Here is a 25,275-nt window from a genome sequence, read left to right on the forward strand (position 1 = left end):
GCAATTTAAAGTACAAGTTTATGGGTTTTTTTTCTCCTGTTTTCTAAAACTAGACATATCCCTTCCCGTAAGCTTTCAAAAAGTGTGAAAAGAAAAGTTACTGGCCCAGAACTGTATTCTGCTCATACAAAGTCACTACTGGATTTCTGAACCAGTATTTAACACCTGTAGACTTTTGAATAGCTCAGGATTCCAAGATATTAAACTTCCCACTGATTGACATACAAGTACTTCACTGAAGATGCATAACTATTTTTGACACTCAACTGTCTGTTCCTTTAATAAAGATAAAGTGACATCACCAAAAATGAACATATAATCCCAAATCTAGCAGGGAAGGTAACTAGGTCAGTGTGAACCTACTAAAGAGAGACAGACTTTCACATATCAGAGGGGTAGCCGTGTTAGTCTGAATCGGTAAAAAGCAACAGAGGGTCCTGTGGCACCTTTGAGACTAACAGAAGTATTGGGAGCATGACTTTCACATAACATTTGGTAAGTAAACATATTTCCTTGTATATGGAAATTTTAAACAGATCTGCAATCATTCAAACTAAAAAAGCCACAGAAGCATTTACACCTTAATTATTAAAAAATGCTAAAGTTAGGCCTTTGTAGGAACTTATTACAAGCCTCTCTTCTTACCTTCTAACCTTGTGAAAAAGTTATTCCCTTGGACTAAAATTGTTCATACTTGTACTTAGGTTACACTTGTTTTTTGTAAGAAATGTTTTGCAACATTTACTTTTGATTTTTTCTGAGTTATCTCAATTAATGGAAATGGCAACTATGCAAATGCAACATTCTGTTTTCATTGGACGTGTATACCAATTGCATTATATATATATAATGCATATAGATATCTATATAGAGTATCACTCCAAAATCCAGTCTATTACTTCAACTTATCAATTGGATATGAAGCATATGTTTTTTTAAAAAACCCTTAACAATAAAGTTAGTTCTAAATCACATTTCTTCAAAAGACATCAAAAGCATCTGCAGTCATTGAGGAATAAGTTATAATTTAACCAATTTGAAAGAGCAAAAACCCCTGGTGTCCAGTTTGTTTGTGTATGGGTTGTTTTTTCTTTTTTCTTTTTTAAACAATCACAATCTAGCCTCTCAAATTCACAAGTCATAATCTGGCTCAAAACACACTTCACACACGTATCTGGAGTCCGGAAGACATTTTTCCTCAGATCAGATTGGCAGTGACTTTGAAGATTTTTCACCTTCCTCTACAGCATGTGGGTGCAGGTTATTTGCTGGCATTATCTGGATATATCTCACTTAATCATTTTCCTGCCATTGCATAAGCCTTGACCGCCGGTGCACCTCAGTCCCTTCTATTCTCTGCCTGGGGGCTGTAATACTTAGGCCTAATTTCAGTTGTTAGGTTTAGTGTGTGGGTGCAGGGTAGTGCTGGTGGGCTGTGAAATATACAGGTCAGATTATTTGGTGGTCCCTTAGACTCTATTACTATGACTTAGAATAGTAATCAGTGGTGCATAAACAAGCTGGAACGGCACATGGAATGGGTCCCACAGGGATTGGTTTGGGGCTGGTTCTGTTCAATATCTTCATCAGTGATTTAGATAATGTCAGAGAGTATACTTATTAAGTTTGTGGATGATACAAAGCTGGGAGGTGTTGCAGCTGTCCCAGTGTTTGAAGGATAGGATTATAATTCAAAATGATCTGGACAAACTAGAGAAATGGTCTGAAGTAAATAGGATGAAGCTCAATACGGACAAATGCAAAGTACTCCACTTAGGAAGGAACAAGCAATTGCACACATACAAAATGGGAAATGAGTCCGTAGGAAGGAGTACAATAGAACCTCAGAGTTACAAATAGCCAAGGAATGGAGGTTGTTTGTAACTCTGAACAAAAATTATGGTTCTTTCAAAAGTTTACAACTGAACGGTGACTTAATATAGCTTTGAAACTTTACTACGCAGAAGAAAAATGCTGCTTTACTTTTTTTCAGCAGTTTATGTTTAATACTGTACTGTACTGCTTTTTTTGGTCTCTGCTGCTGCCTGATTGTGTACTTCCAATTCCAAATGAGGTGTGTGGTTGGCCGGTTAATTTGTAACTCCGGTGTTCATAACTCTGAGGTTCTCCTGTACTGTGGAAAGGGATCTGGAGATTATAGTGGATCACAAGCTAAATATGAGTCAACAGTGTAACACTGTTGCCAAAAAAAAAAAAAAAAAGAGCAAACATTATTCTGGGATGTATCAGCAAGCGTGTTGTAAGAGCAAGACACAAGAAGCAATTCTTCCACTCTACTCCATGCTGATGAGGCCTCAGCTCGTGTATTGTGTCCAGTTCTCGACACATTTCAGGAAAGAAGACGACAAATTGGAGAAAGTGCAGAGGAGATTAACAAAAATGACTAAAGGGCTAGAAAACATGACCTATGAGGAAAGATGGAAAAATTGGGTTTGTTCAGTCTGGAGAAGGGAAGACTGAGGAGGGATATGATAACAATTTTCAATTACATAAAAGATTGTTCTCCTTAACCATTGAGGATAGGGCAAGAATTAAGAAAACCTCTAGAGTAAGGATCTGTGTATATAAATTTGCATTATTTTAGTTAAATTGGTGCAAACTACTGTGTGGATGCTTATTTCAGTTAATTATTTCATTTTAAGAGTGACTTGTTTCAGTTTAACCTAAACCTGTTCCAAATCAACTTAATGAAGCTGCTAAACCAAAATATACTTGGTTTAAAACAGAAATAAGGGCTTGTCTACACTTAAAAATTTTCTGCTTTAACCCTGCTGGCATAGTTAAAGTGGCAACCACCCCTTTACTGTGTATGTAGTTATACAAGTATAAAGGCATTTATTCTGATTCCCAAATTAAAATAAAGTATACTGGTATATCTCCATCTACATTAGGGCAGAGAGAGAGAGAGAGAGAGAGAATGCTCTCCCAAATCTGGCATTGGCTCTAGCAGACAAGTTTAGTACATAATGGTTACAAACATCACTGGACTACTCTACATAGCAGTATTGTAAATTTCAGAAACAGGAACAGGATGTTGCTTGAACTGTGGTAAAGCCTTGGTGGACAGTGGGGGCAGTATCTCTGCCAACTGGTAGCACAATGTGATACACTCAATAGTCCATTAAGACAGTCTGAGATTAAATGTCTTGGCCTTTACAGTGACCAGCTATCACCACAAACGGGCATGGGGGCAGTCTGAAAGATTTAGTCCTGTACATGTAGTAGCATAGAGCATGGTATCTCCAGGGTGTGCAGTTTCTTTTCCCTGTGTGTGGAATGTGATTTAGGGAAGAATATAGGTAAGCTGATTACTTGAATGAAGTGAAATTCAGATACTGCTTCGGGAATGAACTTTGGATGAGGTCTCATATGTCCACTGTATATAGAAATTCAACCCTGAGTGCCTGAAACTAACTTACTCTCCTGGCTGAGGTGATAGACACCAGAAAGACTATTTTAGGGGTCAGATAGCATACAGGGCATTCTCTGAAGGCTCAGAAGAGGACTCCATTAGCTTCAGGAGAGCAATGTTGAGGTCTCATCTTGGGGTAGGCTCTGTTCCCAGTGAGGAAGTGTACATCAATCACGCCCCTAAGGAACTTTAATATTGTCACATAGGAGAAGATCAAAAGCAACAGTATTAGAGGGCAATACGCTGATATCATCATCAGATGACCCTTCATCTAACTGAAGGAGAGTCCAGAATATTTCAATTGCAATTAAGTAATCCAGAATCTTCAGAGTAGCAGCCGTGTTAGTCTGTATCCGCAAAAAGAAGAACAGGAGGACTTGTGGCACCTTAGAGACTAACAAATTTATTAGAGCATAAGCTTTCGTGGACTATAGCCCACTTCTTCGGATGCATATAGAATGGAACATATATTGAGGAGATATATATACACACATACAGAGAGCATAAACAGGTGGGAGTTGTCTTACCACCTCTGAGAGGCCAATTAATTAAGAGAAAAAAAAAATGGACACACCACACGATCCATTGTCTACAGCCAAGCTCTAAGATATAACCGCATTTGCTCCAATCCCTTGGATAGAGACAAGCACCTACAAGATCTCTATCAAGCATTCTTAAAACTACAATACCCACCTGCTGAAGTGAAAAAACAGATTGACAGAGCCAGACGAGTACCCAGAAGTCACCTCCTACAAGACAGGCCCAACAAAGAAAATAACAGAACACCACTAGCTGTCACCTTCAGCCCCCAACTAAAACCTCTCCAGCGCATCATCAGAGATCTACAACCTATCCTGAAAGATGATCCTTTACTCTCACAGATCTTGGGAGACAGACCTGTCCTCGCTTACAGACAACCCCCCAACCTAAAGCAAATACTCACCAGCAACCACACATCACTGAACAAAACCACTAACCCAGGAACCTATCCTTGTAACAAACCCCGATGTCAACTCTGTCCACATATCTATTCCAGTGACATCATCATAGGACCTAATCACATCAGCCATACCATCAGGGGCTCGTTCACCTGCACATCTACCAATGTGATATATGCCATCATGTGCCAGCAATGCCCCTCTGCCATGTACATTGGCCAAACCGGACAGTCTCTACGCAAAAGAATTAATGGACACAAATCTGACATCAGGAATCAAAATACTCAAAAACCAGTGGGAGAACACTTTAACCTGTCTGGTCATTCAGTGACAGACCTGCGGGTGGCTATATTACAACAGAAAAACTTCAAAAACAGACTCCAACGAGAAACTGCTGAGCTAGAATTGATATGCAAACTAGACACAATCAACTCCGGTTTAAATAAGGACTGGGAATGGTTGGGCCATTACAAACATTGAAATCTATCTCCCCTTGTAAGTATTCTCACACTTGTTATCTAACTGTCTGTCTGTGCTGGGCTAGCTTGATTATCACTTCAAAAGTTTTTTTCTCTTAATTAATTGGCCTCTCAGAGGTGGTAAGACAACTCCCACCTGTTTATGCTCTCTGTATGTGTGTATATATATCTCCTCAATATATGTTCCATTCTATATGCATCCGAAGAAGTGGGCTATAGTCCACGAAAGCTTATGCTCTAATAAATTTGTTAGTCTCTAAGGTGCCACAAGTCCTCCTGTTCTTCTTTTTCCAGAATCTTCAGTATCAAGACCTGGTCAAGAACCAGATTGTGTTGGGTTGCCCATATGGAAAATCTCCTCCATTTAGAGGAATGGGTCTTCCTCATGGGTGGTTTCCTGCTTTATGCCAAGATGTCCTGAACATGTGAAGAGCAATCTTTCACTCATCCAGCCAGCATTCAGGTAATCAGTTGTAGAGACGCTGGTCTGGATGAAAAATTCGTTCTTGGTTCTGTGACAACAGGTCTGGGCTTTATGGAAATCTGATTGGGACCTGTGCTGACATATGCAGCAAGCCCATCAGCCAGAACTATCTCACCCAGTAGGGATGGTCAGCACCAGAGCCAGGATATCAGTCTTGCTGGGGAAAGAAGAGGATTCTGTGGGTGGGGAGGGAAGCTGGAGCCTCTCCTGGGTCAGTTTTGCTAGCTTGACCATTTGCTCTTCCAGTTTTGGTGTGAGGGCCCTAGCTACAAATGCAGAGAGGGCCTGGGATATCCTCCTCCTCATGGAGATGTGATGGGACACAACTCATGGACAGGTGCGATGGTGGGCCCCAATATGCTCTGGTGGTAGATCATACAGGTATTGGCCAGATTGTGGGTGGACCATCCACTACCAATCTTGTAGGGGCTCTTTGGATATTCCCTGAGGTGCTTCAGTTTCCCTGGAAAGGGATTTCTGTTGGAGCCAGGAGAGGAGTAGCTTGGAGCCTTAGTGGTACTTTCAAGCACAGTTCTGGGTGAAGATGATGCCAGTGCCCAAGTTGGTGCCAACATTGGTGCTGGGAGAAAAAGTGAGGGTGGATCCTGAATGACAAACTTTGGTGCTGGAGTGGTTCTTTGACCAGTGCAGGTATCAGCATGAGAAGGGCTCAGTATTGATGTTGGCACCAGGGCCAAAGCTTCTCTGGCTTTCTTTGCTGTCAGCGCCCTGCCACCATCTTTGGAACTGGAAGGTCCTCCTCCTGAGGCAAACATAATGTCCACTTGCAGTTGCATTCACAGAAGTGCTCTGTATCCAACACAAAACGTTAAGGGGCTCTTTGTCTTCAATATCAAGGAGGTATCTGGGGCACTAGTGACGAAAGGCTCCAAGGTTCCAGCTGGGACCATGTTTCTTCCAAATGGGTCTGATGCCACTTTCATGGATTGCTCCAAGAGGTGCAGTTTGAGCCTCATATCCCTTGACTTCCAAGTGCAGGATAAGGAGAAGCAGATGTAGCATGTATCAGGGACATGAGCTTCCCTGAGGCAGAAGAGACACCTGCTATACCCATCACACAAAGGACAGAGGTTAAACCCAAGCGCTGAGAGTCTGGTCTTTTTCATAGTTGTATAACTTTGCCCTGCTCTATAGGGGGTGAGGGAAAGTGTACAGGAGGCTCTCCCCTGTCAGCTCTTCTATTTTTTCCCCAGAACATCCAAATACAATGAAAAATTTACAAATTAAACTAACAAGAAGAGCATTTCTTCACAGTCAAGTTTGAAGCTTAGATAAAAGTGTGAGCTGATCGGATGCAGTCCAGCATCTGTCTCACAGCCATTGGCAGTAAGAGGAAACATAAAAGGTCATGATTTCTCCATCTTTTACGTCCTAGTGCGGGATCACAACGAGGCAAAGGGCACAAGAGTGGCCCTGACAGACATGGCTATGCAAAAGATTCCAAGCTTGTGCACAGAAGGCATATGCACATTGACTACCCAAAGTAGCTATTTGAATGCAATATATCCCTCGTGAAACCAATGACTAAGAGGAGAATAGAAAGCAGTTTACTTTCTATCACCTTCTTGGAAAGACAAAATTGTAGCCAAATGAATGATAGGAAGATGTTTCATGGAGGTAAAGTTAATAGAATACTGTGCGTGGAATATGTGACTTAACACCATGCTTCAAAATGTTTTCATCTAAATTTATATTGTCTTCTGCTAGAAATGTGTTATCTGATATTTCAGACAAATGTCTCTAACTTCTCTGAAGCCATGCCAACAAAGATTTCAGGAATGGAATCAAAGATATGCCCTGGCTTTGAGTTACTAAATGTGACACAAAACACAAGCCCGATGAAATCAGCTGTAACAGTCTCTAATACGTTTGGGAACTGAATGTTTCAGCTAGCACCAAGTTATCAAGACGTTGGAACTTAGTTTTCTCATGCTTGATCAGAACTTGCGATTCCAGATAGACTGAAGGAAAAGCATATATCAAGTGCTTCTCTAACTACGGCTCTGTTTCTTATGCAGAACGGATATGGAGAGGTAACTTACCTGTACCGGGAGGTTCTTTAAGATGTGTGGTTCCTATCTGTATTCCACTGAGGGTTATGTGCATGCACCATGCACCTGGAGTTTTTCAGAATAGTAGTGTCCGTTGGTCTGCGCATGCGTCCTTGTATGCCTTGTGGTTTCATCGGAGGCGATAAAGGGTGGGGTGGACCGACGGTATCTTCAATTCCTTCTCCACCGCAAATCTACCAGATCCGCAGCAGAGGGGAAGGAGGGTGGGTTGGAATACAGTTAGGGACCACACACCACGAAGAACCTCCAGTAATAGGTGAGTAACTGTTGTTCTTCGAGATGTGTTGCTCATATCCATTCCAATTAGGTGTGCGTGCGCCGCATGCACAGTCATCGTAAAGTTTTTCCCTTAGCTATGGAGCCCCCTGGAGTGGCGCCTCCATGGCGGTGAATATAGGACCCTGCTGACCCAGCGCCTCCTCAGTTCCTTCTTCCCGGCTACTCCGAGAGAGGGGAAGTCAGGTGGGTTTGGAATGAATATGAGCAACATCTCGAAGAACAGTTATGAGAAGGTAAGTAACCGTTTTTCTTCGAGTGATTGCTCATCTCGATTCCAATTAGGTGACTCCCAAGCCCTACCCAGGAGGTGGAGTCGGAACTATGGAATCACTGACTGGAGCACCGCTCTGCCAAATGCTGCATCATCTCTGGCGCGTTGGGTGATGGCATAATGAGAGGTGAATGTATGCACCAAAAACCATGTTGCCACCTTGAAGATCTCTTGTATTGGTACTTGGGCTGCCGAGGAAGCCTGTGTCCTCATGGAATGTGCCGTAAGTGCCGAAGCTGGAACTTTGCCTAGCTCGTAATATGTCCAGATGCAGGATGTGATCCACGTTGAGATTCTCTGTGATGAGACTGGGAGACCTTTCATCTAGTCCGCCACAAACAGCTGGATCAAATTACGGAACGGCTTCGTGCGCTCGATGTAAAAGGCCAGCACTCATCGAACGTCCAGTGAGTGGAGCCTCTGCTCTTGGCAGCTTGCGTGAAGTTTAGGGTAGAATACCAGTAGAAAAATGTCCTGGTTGGTGTGGAATTGGGACACCAACTTTGGAAGGAAGGCCAGGTGAGGTCTGAGTTGTACCTTGTCCTTATAGAAAACCATATCAGTAGGGGGTCTGATTTGAGGGCCTTTAACTCAGATTACCTCTGCTAGGAGGGTATGGTGACTAGGAAGACTACCTTCCATGACAGGTAGAGGACCGAGCAAGTCACCAGTGGTTCAAGCGGGGGGCCATTAGCCTGGAGAGGACCAGGTTAAGGTCCCACGCCGGGACCAGTTGTCTAATTTGTCGGTATAGATATTCCAGAACCTTGAGGAAACAGACCATGGGGTTGGCGAAGACAGAACACATGGCCACTCCCGGGTGAAAGGCCGAAATGGCTGCAAGATGCACCTTGATGGATGACATTACCAGGCCTTGCTGTTTCAGGTGTAGTAGGCACTCCAGGATGAGAAGAATGGGCACCTGAAGTGGGGGTGTGCAGTGTTGAGCATACCAGAATGTGAATCTTTTCCACTTTGCCAAGTATGTAGCCCTAGTGGAAGGTTTCCTGATGCTGAATAAGACCTCCCTCACTGGTTCTGAGCATAGGAGCTCCATGGGGTTTAGCCATGAAGCTTCCAGGCCGTGAGATGGAGGGACTGTAGGTCAGGGTGGTAAAGGCGACCGTGGTCTTGGGTGATCAGGTCCAATAGGAGTAGCAACATAATTGGGGCGTCTATCAACAGCTCCAGGAGCATGGTGTACCAGTGTTGGAGACCACACCGTTGCCACCAGTATCACCACCCGTCCCTGCTGGTCTTGAGCAGGACCTTGTGTACGAGTGGGAACTGCGGGAATGTGTACAGCAGACGTCCTGTCTAGGGGAGGAGGAACGCATCTGCAAGCAAACCCGGGCTGTGTTTTTGGAAAGAACAGAATTGCAGGCACTTTGTTGCTTTGTGTGATGACCAGATCGATCTGGGGAGGTCCCCACCGCTGGAAGATGTTGTGTTTGATATCCGGGTGGATGGACAACTCGTGGTTGCAGAAGGATCTGCTGAGGTAGTCCGCTAGCTCATTCTGTGCCCCTAGAAGATAGGACTCTTCCAGGTGAATGGAGTGGGCTATTCAGAACTCCCATAACTGGAGGGCTTCCCGATATAGGGGAGAGGAACGAGCTCCACCCTGCTTGTTGATATAAAACATAGCAGTGGTGTTGTCCATCGTAACTGCCATGCACTGTCCATGCAACTGCGCCTGAAAGGTTTGGCACACTAGTCGGATCGCCCTCAGCTCCTTGATATAGATATGGAGCGAGAGCTCGTCCTGAGACCAAAGGCCTTGTGTCTGGATGTCTCCCAGGTGTGCGCCCCATCCCAGTGCAGACATGTCTGTTACCAGGGGCAAGGAGGGCTGGGGGCTGTTGAATGGGACTCCCTCGCATATGGATTGAGGGTCGAGCCACCATCAGAGGGACTTGAGGTGGAATAGTGACCACAGGGTCCAGGCTGTCACACCCTGGATAGTAGACCAACACAAGCCACTCTTGGAGGAGTCTGAGCCTCATTCTGGCATGCCGGACTATGTACGTGCATGCTGCCATGTGGCCAAGGAGACTCAGGCATACCCTTGCTGTAGTGGTCGGGTATGGCCTGAGGCCTTGTATGATGTCTGCCATTGCTTGAAAGCGGGCCTCTGGTAGGAATGCTCAGGCCTGGACTGAGTCCAACAGCACACCGCTGAATTCTATTCTTTGGGTCGGTAACAAAGTTGACTTGATCCACCTCTTGAAGGTGGATCTGACGAAACAGACTTGAGACTCCACCTGTTCCCTGGAATGCTCTCTTGAGCAGCCAGTCATCGAGGTAGGGATATATCTGCACCTGCCTCCATCAGAGGAAGGCTGCTATGACCGACATGCACTTTGGTGAACACTCAAGGGGCTGTCGACAGGCTGAAGGGGAGGACCGTGAACGGATAATGGTTGTGGTCGACCACAAGCTGGAGGAATAGTCTGTCTGCAGACTGCATAGATATGTGAAAGTACCCGTCTTTCAGGTTGACAGCAGCATAGCAGTCTCTCAGATCCAGAGAAGGGATAATTGCACTCAGGGAGACCATGTGGAACTTCAGTTTTTCCATTAACTTGTTGAGTCCTCGCAGGTCTAGAATGGGTCTGAGGCCCCCCCCCCCTTGGCTTTGGGAATTGGGAAATATTGGGAATAGAATCCCTTGCCCCTTAGCTCCTGAGGAACCTCCTCCACTGCCCCTATGGCGAGGAGCATCTGCACCTCCTGGATAAGGAGTTGCTCGTGAGAAGGGTCCCTGCAGGAGGACAGGGAAGGGGGCTGGGAGGTAGGGGAGGAGCAGAATTGGAGAGAATATCCCACTTCTCCCATGTGAAGAACCCAGCGGTCAGATGTTATCTGGGACCAAGCATGGTAGAAGCGGGATAGGCAATACATGAAACAGTGCTCTGTGCTCTCTATGGCTTGGTCTACACTACCCCCCCTAATTCGAACTAAGGTACGCAACTTCAGCTACGTGAATAACGTAGCTGAAGTTCGAAGTACCTTATTTCGAATTAGTTCAAACTTACCTTGGTCCACACTCGGCAGGCAGGCTCCCCCGTCGACTCCGCGGTACTCCTCTCGGCGAGCTGGAGTACCGCAGTCGACGGCGAGCACTTCCGGGTTCGACTTATCGCGTCCAGACTAGACGCGATAAGTCGAACCCAGAAGTTCGATTTCCAGCCGTCGAACTTGCCGGTAAGTGTAGCCAAGGCCTAGGAAAGCCTGAGGAATGTAACCAGGATTTCTTCCTCATGATGATTCCACTAGTTTTTTTTGGGAAAGTTTGGAAAGTGTGTCACCAAGGATGAGAGAACGCAGAAGCTCCGACTCAGACCATGCGGCGGTGAGAAGCAACTGATGATGCGGTCGGTTCACCCCACCCTTTATTGCCTCAGGCAAAACCACAAGGCTATACAAGGGCACATGCACGGACCAACGGACACTACTATATTGAAAAACTCTGGCTCTAGGCGCATGGCCCATAACCCTCATTGGACTATAGAAGAGACCATCACTTGAAGAAGAACTTCTGATTAAATTATATTAGCAAATAAGTGCTCATACTCAAGAGGAAGAAATTTAACAATTAACTTTCCATCTTTGAGTTCTTCAACACTAGTCTAGATAAGTGATTATAGTGCTTTCCTGTCAGTAGAGGAAAACAGAGTACCTGCAATTATTTCACTTACCCTCCACTTACAAGGAACTTTCCATTTCAGAACCACCAGTAACAACTAGAATGACCCAACCAGGACATTCTTGAATTTTCTTGGCCTCAGATTTGACATTTTATAAAACTTGAGAGAAGGGGACTGGATTGTTGTAGGAGAACTCAGGAAGCAAGAGTTTGACAACTAAAATACTACAATATTATTTTTTGGCTATGCATTCATCCTAGCAAGTAAACCTTAAAGAAATTGTTAGGGTGGACTGTTATTCTTCTCACTCTACTACTTTTGCATTACAGAAAAATATATAGGGCAGTAACGCAAACACTTAAAAACAACACTATCAAAAAGAAACAACTGTTCACAAACTTAAAACAGAAAAAAAAGGAAGCATGTACTGATTTCGGGGAGTCAAAACCAAGATTGTTGCTCAGTCCCTTCTCCCCTTTACCTAACTGCTATATCCTTGCAGAATTCCTATTTATGGCCTATCATCTTCCCACCTAACCCCAACAAATCTTTAACTCACTCCAATGCTCTCATTCCTTCTAGCAAAAAGATAAAGAGTCTAGACTACTCTCCACAAGGCTTTCCCCCTCCTGGACCCTAAGTCTTACCCTACTACATCTTGCCTTTTGAACTCCAATACAAGAACTCCCTTCTGGATCAAACTCCCAGTTTCAGCAATCACCTGATTTCCCACAAGAACATGCAAACACATTTACCTTTCCCCACAAAAGATCACTTTCTCTTCCCAATACTCACCTTCAAAAATCCTAGAACACCCAGGCCTACACTTGTCAATTCAGGAATCTCACTGGTGGAAACAGAACAGTCATCCTAAATTTATCTTGCGTGTCCCAAATTACTTTTAAAAATATGCAACTCTCATTAACTTCGAACAGACCTACTTCACAATGATTCTATAATGTATTACTCTTCAAATTCTCTGTCCCTTTGGGGTCATCTAAAATCAAACTTGACTGGATGCAAATAATCCAGCACTTACCTGTGCAGTTTCCGTCATTTTCTTTTCAAAGTCAGATTTAGCTGCAGCATACTTTTCTACATAGAGTTTATAGGTATCTGTAGCTTTCTTTGATTTTATTGATGCCTGTAAAGAACAGATTACACAAAAACTATTAGAACACAATTATATTTTTCAATAAATTTATTCCAACGTAAGGCAATTTATATTTATCATTATTGAAAAGATGAAGATGGGGATGATTTATTCCAAAATGTCCAACAGGGCATGAGGCAAAAGATAGTAAAATGTGTTTTATTAAGATTCCACTGAATGGGAATTTAAGCACTTATAATAAATGATCGTATTTTTATTCAAACCCCATACTGTACATGAAATACATCATTGGAAGTGACATTTTAGGGTGCACCTGATCTTGGTGAAATGTCATAAAAGGTAAAAGATAATTACAAGTCTGACATGAAAAGTAGATAACTAGAAAGTGGTGAGTAGCAGAGCTAGGAGGGAGAAAAGGCAGCAGAATACATGTTTCTGGGTACCGACTATTCTGGGGATGGAACAAGAAAGAGGAAAGGAAGTACATAATGTTTCCACCCCTCAGCTCATAGAGAGCCGAGAAGCCTTATTAGATTTCCCCTATTGGCACTAGCTAATCCATACATTGTTTGTTAAAGTATTTTAAGAATTTTGTACATTGCTATGGAGTAAATGATTAGCTCATTTTAGACATCACAAATAAGATGTTTAACTGAAGAATAAGGAAAAGGTGCAGGAAAAATGCAGGGTCAGAATATAGAGCAAATAAGATGTAACAGTTTCAAATAATATTTAAAAAAAACTATTGGAAGCCTCAAGAGGCCAAAAATGGGAGAATCTGGTTTCGAAAGGGTAAAAATAAAGAAAATAGAAAGTGTAGAAAAGGGATTCAAAATTGTGCTGGATTCTGTGTCACTGGAAATGTTAAAACCAAGATTGAATGTTTGTCTAAAAAAGACACGCTCTAGTTCAGGGATGGGCAAATTTTTTGGCCCAAGGGCCACATCTGGGTGGGGAAATTGTATGCAGGGTCATGAATGTAGGGCTGAGGTTGGGGTGCGAGAGGGAGTGCGGGGTGTGGGAGGGAGTGCGGGGTGTGCAGGAAGGAGCTCAGGGCAAGGGGTTGGGGTGCAAGAGGGAGTGCGGAGTGTAGCGGGGGGCTCAGGGCAGGGGGTTGGGGGTGCAGGGGGGTTCAGAGTGCAGGCTCCGGCCTGGCACTGCTTACCTCAAGCAGCTCGGGAGTGGCAGCTGTGTGGAGAGAGGCTAAGGCAAGCTCCCTACCTGCCCTGGTCCCACGTCGCTCCCGGAAGTGGCCAGCATGTCTGGCAGTGTTCCTCGGGGTGGGGTGGGGGCAGGCAGCTCCGCCGCGTGCTGCCCTCACCTGTGGGTACCACCCCCGAAGCGCCCATTGGGCGCAGTTCCCTGTTCCTGGCCAATGTGAGCTGCGGGGGTTGGTGCCTGCAGGCAAGGGCAGTGCACGGAGCCCTTTGCCACACATACACACACACACACACACACACACACACACACACAAACACTCACCCCCCAGGGGCCGCGGGGACCTGGTGCCAGCTGCTTACAGGACAGGAGTGGCACAGGGCCAGGGCAGGCAGGGAGCCTGCCTTAGCTCCACTATGCCACGGTGCTGGCAATCCCGTGGGTTGGACTGAAAGCCCTGATGGGCCGGATCCAGCCCGCGGGCCGTAGTTTGCCCTCCCCTGCTCTAGTTCAAATAGGAATTAATTCAGGGAAGTCCTGTGGCCTGTGTTATACAGGAGGCCAGACTAGATGATCACAATGGTCCATTTTGAACTTCAAATCTAAAATAATTTCATTATTTGAAACCACAAGATTTTTTTTCCTTTTTGTAGGTATTAATAATCTTAAAATATATTGGTATGGCAGTGCCTCTGTATTAAGTTGGGTTCAGTTTTTCATGTAAAGTAGGGATTTGACCTTTTTAGTACAAAGAACACTTCTCAAAATTTACGGCATATAATCCATAAGTGAAGACTGAATTTTCTGAAGGCTTTGTACTCTTACCAGTTTTGAGTTACAGTTAGTTAAAAACAGAACTTAATATTTTTTCCTAAGTGTCTCAGCTTTTTTGCAACCTTTTGTTAAAAAAAACAGGTGATTTCTCCTTAAACTTTCTGTATATTTAGAACTCAAAAAACTAGAGTTGAATCCTTAATTACAACCCACCATGTTTAGATATACAAAGTTAATTACTGTTGTGTATTTTCTTTGTTGTTATAATCACAATTGGCTCTTACACAAAATAACCACTATTCCCCACAACTCTCAATCAGACTGATGCGACCCACTGAAACTAATCATGTCCTCTGTAAAGATGGCAACTATTTCACTAAAGGCTTAAAATATGAAATAATACTATCCCTGTAAAAAAATGGCCACTATCTGTCATCATTACCAAAAGAATTAAAGCCAGATTGTCCTCAAGAAAAGGATGGTTACATTCTGTGTGCTGATTAGAAAACAAGACTGAAAACTGAGGGGGATAGTCTACCGTGAACCTCAGTTCAATCGGGGGGGAGGGGTAGCAGCTAGGGCTCCAAAGGAAAAGAAACTAAGGGTATGCCTGCACAGCAAATCAATCAATCAATCTAAGCCATGGCTGCAAGTCTCAGTGCACCAGTCAACTGACTCAGGCTCATGCTGCACAGCTAAAAATTGCAGCGTACACATTTTGGCTCAGGCTGGAGCCCAGGCTCTGAAACCCGGTGAGGGGAAGAGGGTCTCACTGCCCAGGCTCCAGCCCTAGTCCGAACAGCTTCATAGCTCTTTTTAGCACTGCTGCATGAGCCAAAGCTCTAGCTCTTAGACTGGTTATGTGGGCCTTTTTTTGCTGTGTAGAGATGTACCCTAAGAGTGCTGGACCTTTCCAGCCTTTGCCAAAGCTCTGTGGCATAGACAGAAATTCCTCTGCTCCGAGGAATCATGGCTGGTCTTGCACAGCAGAAATGGCCCTCAACGAGCTCTCCCACACATCAAGAAAACAGACATGACTGTACTGGAATTAAAGAAGGTAGAGATGGGATGCACCAGCCCCACCTACGGTTGCCAATTTTGGTTGGATGTATTCCCAGAGGTTTCATCACATGGCAATCTTTAATTAAAGATTAATCTTTAATTCCTGAAATCCCAGGACAATCCTGGACGGTTGGCAACCCTAGCCCTGGCCCCTTCCCATTCCTGACATACAATTAATCCCTTGAACCATGCTTTATTATTCCCATGCCTTTTTATCTCCACAAACCATAGGGAAACAGAGGAAGGGGACATTCCTGCCCTCCACTTTCCAAATACCCTTCTGTACCTGCAGTATTAAAAACTCATGATATTTCATAAACAAACACTTGGTTTAAAAGAAATTAAGGTTGTGTGTGAAATCTCCCCAATTCAAATCCTTAAAAAGCAAGGAAATGTCAAGTTATGAGACTTTTAAGCTAGGAATTATTTTATTAAATTTAAAAAATGGTTTAAACTTGAAACAGCAGATAATAAATTAACAGTCTAAATGCTGCATCTATGGTTTATAATACAGACAAAAATCAATTTGTGCTTTGAAGAGGGAAAACTTAACTACTTTAGGAAACTTACCAAGGAAAATTATTGAACGAGCGAATAGCAAATAATCAAACAACATCTTTAGAGTTCTACAAGCAGGATGTTTGCATGTGTACACAAACACACTCAACAAGCAACTGTTGGTACTCCCTTTGGTAGATTTACTGTAACTAAAAACTTGGCTGTCAGTCAAAAAAATATTGTAAAGTCATTACAAATGGAGAAGTTCAAGATTTTTGTGCTAACATAACAGGGAGCAAGATGAAACCATAACACAAGCTAGTACTAAGATTTTAGTGTCAGATAGTAGCTTAAGGTTACCCAATTTGGTAATAAGATTTTTCAAATACTTTCCTTTCAGATGCCTCAATACAATATCTGTTCAATGTTTGATTGTATGATGAACTTTCAGTAGACACCCACTATTGCACCACAGAGGTGCATATTCCTTGTCTTCTGATAACAACCGTTTCCCTGTTTGTGATATAAAGATATATTCTGTCCTCCTAAGGTGGTCAGAGACCACTCTATCCAGAGTTGACTGGTACAACCTTTGGTAACCTTTGGTAACATGTCTCTGAAGTGTTTTGAGGGTGTACTCTTTTGAGTAAAATGGAATCAAAGAGGACATAATATAGACAGAGCTGGTAGCTCCTAATGGGAGCACTGTTTCATGCAGCTGTATATTCAGCCAATGCCTGAACAGTCAGTCATTAGTGTTTAGTGAAGATTTGGAGAGTGTGCCAAATGACAGCCTTTGCATGAATCATCAACCCATACTTCAACTTTCTCCACTCACAAACTGGACATTACACAGCTTGAGTGTTCTGATTCTAAGAGTATAAGACACTTCCAGAGACATGTAACCCTCCTGGACACTGGATCTTATCTATTCTGCTATAATATACCTTGAGGCTTTTAAGTCCTTTCATCAAGCCTTTGATGAATGGGTCAACTAAATTTGCCCTCCTGCAGAGTTCCAGTCTAACTATGGCTTTTCCTCCTGGGCTGGGGCAGACACTAGGAAAGGAGATGTCCTGGTTCAAGTGAAAAGACAAGATGACTTTAGACCAAAGACTAGGACAAGCTCAAAGGACAATTTTGTTGTTGGTGAAAATCTAAGGAGAGAGGACAGACAGCAATCCTATTTGCTGAACCAAGGGGATAGTCAGCAAGAAAACCAAACCGAAGATGAGAAAACTCTAGTCCAATAAGTGGAGGGCCTCAAATAGTCAAACAAGGATTCACATAATCACATACCTCTTGATTGGCCAGAGGAAAATGGAAGGGAAGACATAAACTAAAGAAAACTCCATGGAATGGCAAACCCATCCTTTGCAAAGTCAGTAGATTTCTCCTTCCTCTGCAGCCGATACGCAATCAACTGATACTTTTTTTTCCTTTTTAAATTGAGATCAGATCCATGCTCAGGTTTCTCTTCCTGCCAAAAAACTTCCAACATCAGCAACCCCACAGCTGGGAGCACTCCTGATCTACTGAACTAGTCCCACTGTGCAGTTAAGTGGGAGGAATGTGGAGATATTTTACTGAGAGAAGGATCATCTCTTGCCTATGAGAACATGAAAGTAGACCTACCCTCAACAAGTTTAGGGTATGTCTACACTGCAATGAAAAGCCTGCAGCACAGAGTGTCAGACCACAGGTCAATTCACTCTGGCTTGTGGGGCTTGGGCTGCAGGTCTAAACAGATCAGTATGGATGTTCCTGCTCTGGATTGACCACGTGCTTTGAAACCTAGCAAGGGGAGAAGGGTCTTGGAGCATCTGATTTTAATAAGGGGGAGGGATAGCTCAGTGTTTGAGCATTGGCCTGTTAAACTCAGGGTTGTGAGTTCATCCTTGAGGGGGCCATTTAGGGATCTGGGGCAAAAATCTGTCTGGGGATTGGTCCTGCTTTGAGCAGGGGGTTGGATTAGACGATCTCCTGAGGTCCCTTTAAACCCTAATATTCTATGATCTATACTCTTATTTTTAGCCCCACAGCCCGAGCCAATTGACCTGGGCTCTGAGACTCGGTGCTGCAGGTTTTTCTTTGCAATATAGATACACCCTATGTCTCCAGTTGCCACCTTGGCATTACTGCTGTGTTGCGAGATTCTGAGTATGCGTCTTCTTTTGATTAAGTCCTAGAACATTAACAGGCCTAGCATGACTGTCACAATTCAAGAGTGATTATATGAAGCTTTGTCTTCCTTTGAACCAACTGAGAGCACAAATAGGCTCTCCACCCTGTCAGACTTCACATTTGTGGTAAACTGGATTCTACTTTGGGCCCTAGAAGAGGGAAACTTGTCCCCGGCCTGGTATGCACTGTTCTCCAGAGATGGGTTTATCCAATCTCATCTACTATTCAATTTCTTACTGTCTGGAAAAGTTAACCAGTACCTCTCTTTGTTCCAAATATCTAGGATTCATGATTAAATTCTGTTATGTAGTTATTAGTTTAACAGTTTAATACCTCTTCAAGCCATTTCAGTATAAATGATATCTTTGGCCAGGCCAGTTTTTTTCCAACCTGGAAAAATCTCCCTTCATCCTCATTTCATTCTCACAGAAAAAAATTAAATTGTTAAAGAAAAACAGGAAAATAGCTTAGGAGGTCATTGGCATCTTAGACAATGAAGCTAAAAGAAAAATGAATGAATGTTAACTTCTGTCAGTAACTTTCTGATTGTATTATTATCCAGGCATTAGGATAACAGTAAATAACTACTTATATCAGACTCTAAAGCAAAAAATGTATTCATTTAAGCAAAATAGAAGCATAACCTCAACTCATGTATTTTAAAATAAGGGAATTTGGTATTTACATATTTGACTGCACTAGATTTAATAAAAAGATGTAGCAGGTGCTGAAAAGGTTATACCCAATTTCAGTAAATGCCAGCAAAAAACAAAATAAAAACTGCATGATGTGTTTAAACTACAAACACAGTTTGCACAACATTTAACAGTGAACAGGTCAATTAATCAAGAGACAAGGCATTGAGAAAATAGTATTTACAAACGCCTGTTTCACATGAAACAGGAAAGATTAAACTTATCTATTGCAATTTTTGACATTGAATATTTCTCTTAAAGTAATAATAATGAGCCAATTCACAAAATGCATCATAAATTACTAAACAACTTGACAAAACACTGCATTTAAATAAGACTTTGCAAAATTACCTTGTCAATTTCTCTTTGTGTTGCTCCTTCCTTTTTCAAACGTTCTTGTTCCACACACTTAGTATTATAGTTCTCTTTTGATTTCTGTAGGGCCTGAATGATACTCTGAATGTTTTGCACTGCTTCCAAAGTTCCTGAAACTTCTTCTTTAGTCTGTCAAATATCACATACTTGTCAAAAATGACCAGTTTAATATTTTAACTGTAACAAATAACTGAAAACACACAAAATGGAGAGTGAGTAACCTTTTTATGAGCTTTGATTTGTTCATCTCCATACTTCTGCACTTCTTTTATTAGCTCTTGTAATTTCCGGACAAGCTCCAAGTGACAGCTTGCTACTTTTTCTGATGATATTTTGAAAACATCCCAAACTGGTGCAAATGTCCTAAAAATAAAGGTTACAGGGAGGAGAAACATTATTTAATGTTGAATTCAATTTTTTTCTTTTTAAAACCAGCTACAATTTTATAATAGAACCCTGATATACTTATAAAGTGCACTGTCCTCTAAGAGTAATGACATAAAAATAGCACATTCTTATTCAAATCCATTCCTTTTCCTATTCAAAGTCCTCTCTACTAACTTCAAAGACAAAATTAAATGTTTACTGCTTTTTTCCCCTGTTAACCATGCACAGTCAACATAAATAAAACAGAATAAATCAAGCTTACTCAATCTTATCCATTGTAAGTACAAGATATAAGTTCCAATCTGTTATACCCACATAAACCCACTGAATAATAGAATTGCACAGATGTTACTAATCATACTAGTGATATTGCAAGTAAAACACCCATGTGGACTCAGAGCAAGATTGAACATGCGAGGCTGGCTGTTTTCAGAGCAGAACCTCACTAAGGATGGAATGAGACTTTTAGATGCTTATAATGCAGAAAAATTACTTGTTTGCCTGAAACTTCATGCTTGATTTTAGCCAATAGCAAAAATTTTTGGAAAGTCACAGGAAAATCTGTTGTCATCAGATAACTTGAAAAGCTCAAAACAAAACCCTTGTTTTAGCATACTTGGCTAAAATGACGTTTAAGTTTAAGATCCTATATTCAGTGGCTTACACTTTCTAAAACAACATTCTGGACTGAAATTTCTCAAGCCTGTTCTGGGGCAGATTTTTTTTTCTTTTAGATATCTTTAAAATCATAGTCCATATTAATGATGCAGTGACGATCAGAGACTGAAATAAATGCAGGCAAAGTTTGATGAAATAACTGAAAAAATGTATCTTTGTCATTAAAAAAATAAGGAGTTAAATACAAACACTACAGTAGCACCATGTTAAGGTTGCAGTACTAAAAAGGAGATTCAGAATTAATGTTCAAGTCCATTAGTGTATCCCTGCAAATATGCATTAGAATATTCTTTCCCTCTACAACAGCTTCCCCGTTGTTATCAATAGCTGAGAGCCTCTACCCTCGTGGAGTTGGGGAAATAGCTATGAGCAGGGTCTTCAGACATTTACGGCGACATTTCCCCTCTCCCCCAACTTTTGTTTTTCTTCCTGACTGAGGCTGAATCTATTTATGTAAGGAGGAAGGAAAATATCTTGGGTAATCAGTACAAGTTAGCTACGGCACCAGGACAGAGTAAGTGTGAGGTGCTTGTTATAGGGCAGGGGGGATTGAAATTAACATTCTGTATTTCTGACAATTTGCAGTCTTTGTTGTTTGTTTCTATTCATCCTACCTTTTCTGACTGTCCACTCTCTGGAGCAAGGTTCGATATATATACTCATATATTCATATATACTCTCAAAGAAGTCATCTTAAAATTTAAAAAAGTACTGTTGTATTAAAAATGTCATACTTGAACACTGAACATGACCCCCTACAGTGAATCTTGCCACGTGATATTTCTAAAGATGGTGTCATATCAAGCATAAACGATTACAATTTTTTTTAACTTTTAAGAACAGATTCACTAGCACACAAAAGCAGCACAAATAAGCTAGAGAGCATTGCCCAGTTAAGCTGTATGTACAGTTACTTCGCTGTGCAAAGCAGCCAAAATGTATTGGTGATTCTGTCCAGTTTTGTCATACTACTGACTCATCACAACCAATAGAATTGTTGCAAGCAAATTAGCTATAAAAGGAAGGATAGTGATTGGTTGAGTTACCTTTGACACCACAATGGACCCACTTAAGAATTAACTGAGCTATTGATCTGACCCTGTCTCTAGCCAAACAACAATTAGATACAACTATTAATTTAATTTAAACTTAATTTCCTAAATACAGCCTATGCACAAGATTTCAATGAATTCTACCTATATGGAAAGGCTGAAGACTCTGTTTTTTCTGTTACTAAAATAGTTCAGGACAAAGAAAATACTGACACAGATGCTACATTTCTTATAGGATGCATTTTTTATTTAATTTGAAACTAACAAATTTACTCTGAATTTTCTGAAAATTCAATCTGTACTCAGAGAGTACCTGCTGTAACTCTGGGGAAGATCTATTGTATTTTTCATACATATCAAATCCCTGCTTTAGTACAAAATGGAATTCAACCTTAATTATAGAGCCACAACAGCCATCTCTATAATTGTTCCTCCAGTAAGACTGTATGAGTAAATGGACTTGTGAACCATTTTATATTTAAACTGCACCTTTTTCTATAATCCTTTTTTCATATATCCATATGGATTTTATAACTGCTGCATAATCATGTAATTAAAAGCCTTATTGTCATACAATGCATTTTAAAAGATGCCAGAATTAAGGCTGTTACTAGAACTTTAATTCTGTTAATGCAACATTCAGGTTGAAATCTTAATTGCATAAGGTTCAGGGATTAATAATTTTTCTTTTATACAAATATTAACTTACCCAAGCTGCGTGTAATTGCTTGCTGATTTGGCTAGCTTTGTCATTGACCTTGAATATGCCTCCTCTATTGTAGCCCTGTTAAAAACAAAACATACAAAGTTCCTAATGTTAAGTAATCCAAATCACAAATAAATAAAGCTATTAGGATCTATGAAGATATGTGCTTTAAATGTACAGCAAAGGAAACAGCTTACCATGTATTGTTTTAAAATAACAAAGGCAGTGTTTTCAATGCACCCTCATAAAATCCACCGCCAAATTACATTGTGTGTGCTAAAAGTCAGAGATGGTGAATAGTGTGGCGGAATGGTGCTTACAAACACCGAACAAACTCAGCTCTTATGGTTCTTTTATCAAACTGTCTCAAGAGCTTCACAATAAGGTGGGATGGGGGAGCCATTCTGCCTCCATACGCTGCTGAATGATTTGCCAAAGACTGTTTTAGTACCATAAATTTCTGAATTATAGAGTAGTGCAATTGTAACACATGCTTTTACAAGATATTAAATGACATTCAAATAGACAAATACTAAAAATAAACAAAGAAATCACACATTAATTGGTGAAGTAAGTTGCACTAAAAAGGTATTTAAAAGAGAAATTCTAAGAACTAGCTCATCTTTTAAGATCCCTCTGAACTGCTATAATGGCATACTGTGATTTTACGTGTTGTTTGGGGTTGGAGTAACAGCATGGTAGGAATAATGTCATCATGGTATTTAGAGTGCTTTTGTTTGAATGACCTGAGAAATATTTTTGGAGAAGCTCATCTGTACATACTGAATTTTTTTCCCCCTTCATTTAGTGAGTTGTCTTGATTATAGCTGCTCACTGCTGAAGTGGTGGTTTCTGATTTTCCCTTGTAATGGGACTTTCTAGGCAAAGGCATTTCCTTTGGTAATATGATACCCAGAAAGAAGTAATCACTTGAGAAATTTCACCAGAGAGCATGAAGATCAATTTATTCAACTCCCAGTAAGATGACTAAGGAGTAGAAGACTCTGTATATGAGTTCCCCTCTGTCTCATCCCTACCCTCCAAAACAAAGATCCAGCCTAAATGCTGGACTCAGTTTTTATCTAATTTTGATAGGGAAGGGGCTACATTAAATACATTTTATAATTCAAACAAAACAATGGGTCAAAAAGTTGACGTTTTACCTCGGATTTAAAAAAAAAAAAAGATCTGTAGAACATTTTAAGAGGCATTATTGGGACATTAAAAACAGATCTGCAGATATCTTTCTAAGAGAACACTTCTATGAGTAAGGGCTTGGATTGTCATTTAAAGCAAGGGGCTTCAAGAGATCATCATTTTATTACTTTGTGTGTTTATTAAGAAGAAATTTAAATGATCAAATTTGAAACTACAAGACAGAAAAGGCTTTCCACTTACAAACATGATAGTTTATTTCAAAAAATGCTTTTTTACTTTTTAAGGGTCACCAAGTTAATGTTACTTGATGTGACATGGGAAACACAAAGTAAATCTAAAAACTTTATGTACTAGAAATTTGCCAGCTTAATTGTTTATGCATTGCACGTCCAATCATTGTACGTTTTCCCTTTTCCTCCTTTTTGATGTTTCTGCTCTTCTATTAATTGTATGGCTGAACAATTTGTCCTTGATTATACCACATTAGAAAGGCCAGGTCTACACTATAAACTTACATCAGTATAACTATGTCACTCAGGGGCAGGAAAAATCTACACCCTTGAAAGACGCAGTTATACCAACCTAAACCCCGATGTAGACAGTGCTATGTCCACAGGAGGGCTTCTCCTGTCAACATAGCTACCGCCTCTCGTGGAGGTGAATTAACTATGTCGACGGGAGCTCTCCCATCAGCGTAGCAGCATCTTCACTAAAGCACTGCAGCTTTTTACGTGTAGACCTACCCAAAGACAATTAAAATGTGTGTTTATGTATTTTTATGTATTATACACACACACGTTTATTATAATAATCATATATTATTTCCTAGATTTGTCAGGTTATAAAGATGGCTCAGTGCCTTATTCTACACAAAACTGACCAAAAGTTTGTGGCCTTTTCTCCAATTCAGACCTTGCCACCCTTTTATCTATGACTTTGTTACCATGAGGCTGGCTCACTACAATGTACCTGACTTGAGGATGCCCATAAATATCTCCATAAAGTCCTACTTGGTGTAGGATGCTGCTGCTTTCCATCATGAGCATGTAACATTTACACTTCATGCTCTCCATTAACCATACCTGTTTGCTTCCTGGTACAATCTGATGTGCTGGCTACATTCTATAAAGACCTGAATGATCTGGGATCCATTTATTTGAGAAGGTGCCTCTCCTCAATCTGCTGCACATTTCAGATTAGACGTGGCACAACTGTTGATTCCTTCCTGTGAAATTCACTCTAACAGCTGCTCTGAATAAGTTTACTGACTTCAAGGTGCAATGTACCTTGTAGTCCAGCAGGGTTTAAACTGAGTTTTAGGTACCAGTAAGGTGGCTGCTTGTGTTCACATAAATTAGTTGTTAAATGCATACAAAAACAATCCAAGCAGTCACATAGCTCATCTACAATGTATCCCCAATAGTTAAACTGGGGGTTTTCAAAGAAGAGGGAAAATTGTGGGGCAGCCCACCTTTTCTTTGCTTTTCATCCCTTTAAGAGCAAAACTTCTACTAGAAAACTGAGCCAAAATAGAGTGAGGAGCCCTAAGTTTCAGTGGAAAGGAGAGTACCAACTCACCAACATAACGAGGATGGTTTTAAACTACGTCCAAAGCAGTCAGGTAACAAATGGGTATAAAAAAAGGTGACCTTAACAGAGGGATAGATACTGAGGGAAAATGAAGAATTACAATAGGGTCAGAGGAGGAAGAAGAGGGCTAACAGTGGGGGTATCTGCTCAACACCTTAGATACCTATACACAAATGCAAGCCGTATAGAGAATAAAACAGGAAGAAATGGAAATATT

The 25,275-nt window shown here is 41.4% G+C and overlaps 1 protein-coding gene across 17 annotated transcripts in view; it reads right to left on the reverse strand.

Moving 5' to 3' along the window:
• The window catches only part of FCHO2 (FCH and mu domain containing endocytic adaptor 2), a 211,664-nt gene that overhangs the window by 146,430 nt on the left and 39,959 nt on the right, over positions 1–25,275 (reverse strand). For 12 of the 17 annotated variants that reach the window (XR_010602191.1, XR_010602189.1, XR_010602190.1 and 9 more), the window contains exons 3-7: positions 22,314–22,388; positions 19,709–19,850; positions 19,464–19,616; positions 17,181–17,309; positions 12,667–12,771 (exon numbers count right to left, since the gene is read on the reverse strand). Coding sequence is in view for 14 of the 17 variants with exons in the window: in XM_065599080.1 (XP_065455152.1) it covers positions 12,667–12,771; positions 17,181–17,309; positions 19,464–19,616; positions 19,709–19,850; positions 22,314–22,388 (604 nt within the window). In the remaining 3 variants the exon portion in view is untranslated. The remainder of the gene's footprint in view (positions 1–12,666; positions 12,772–17,180; positions 17,310–19,463; positions 19,617–19,708; positions 19,851–22,313; positions 22,389–25,275) is intronic. The other 5 variants (XM_065599083.1, XM_065599088.1, XM_065599091.1 and 2 more) reach the window with 1 other exon arrangement.

The sequence above is a fragment of the Chrysemys picta genome, chromosome 6, assembly GCF_011386835.1.
Source record: "Chrysemys picta bellii isolate R12L10 chromosome 6, ASM1138683v2, whole genome shotgun sequence".
Taxonomy (NCBI): Eukaryota; Metazoa; Chordata; order Testudines; family Emydidae; genus Chrysemys; species Chrysemys picta.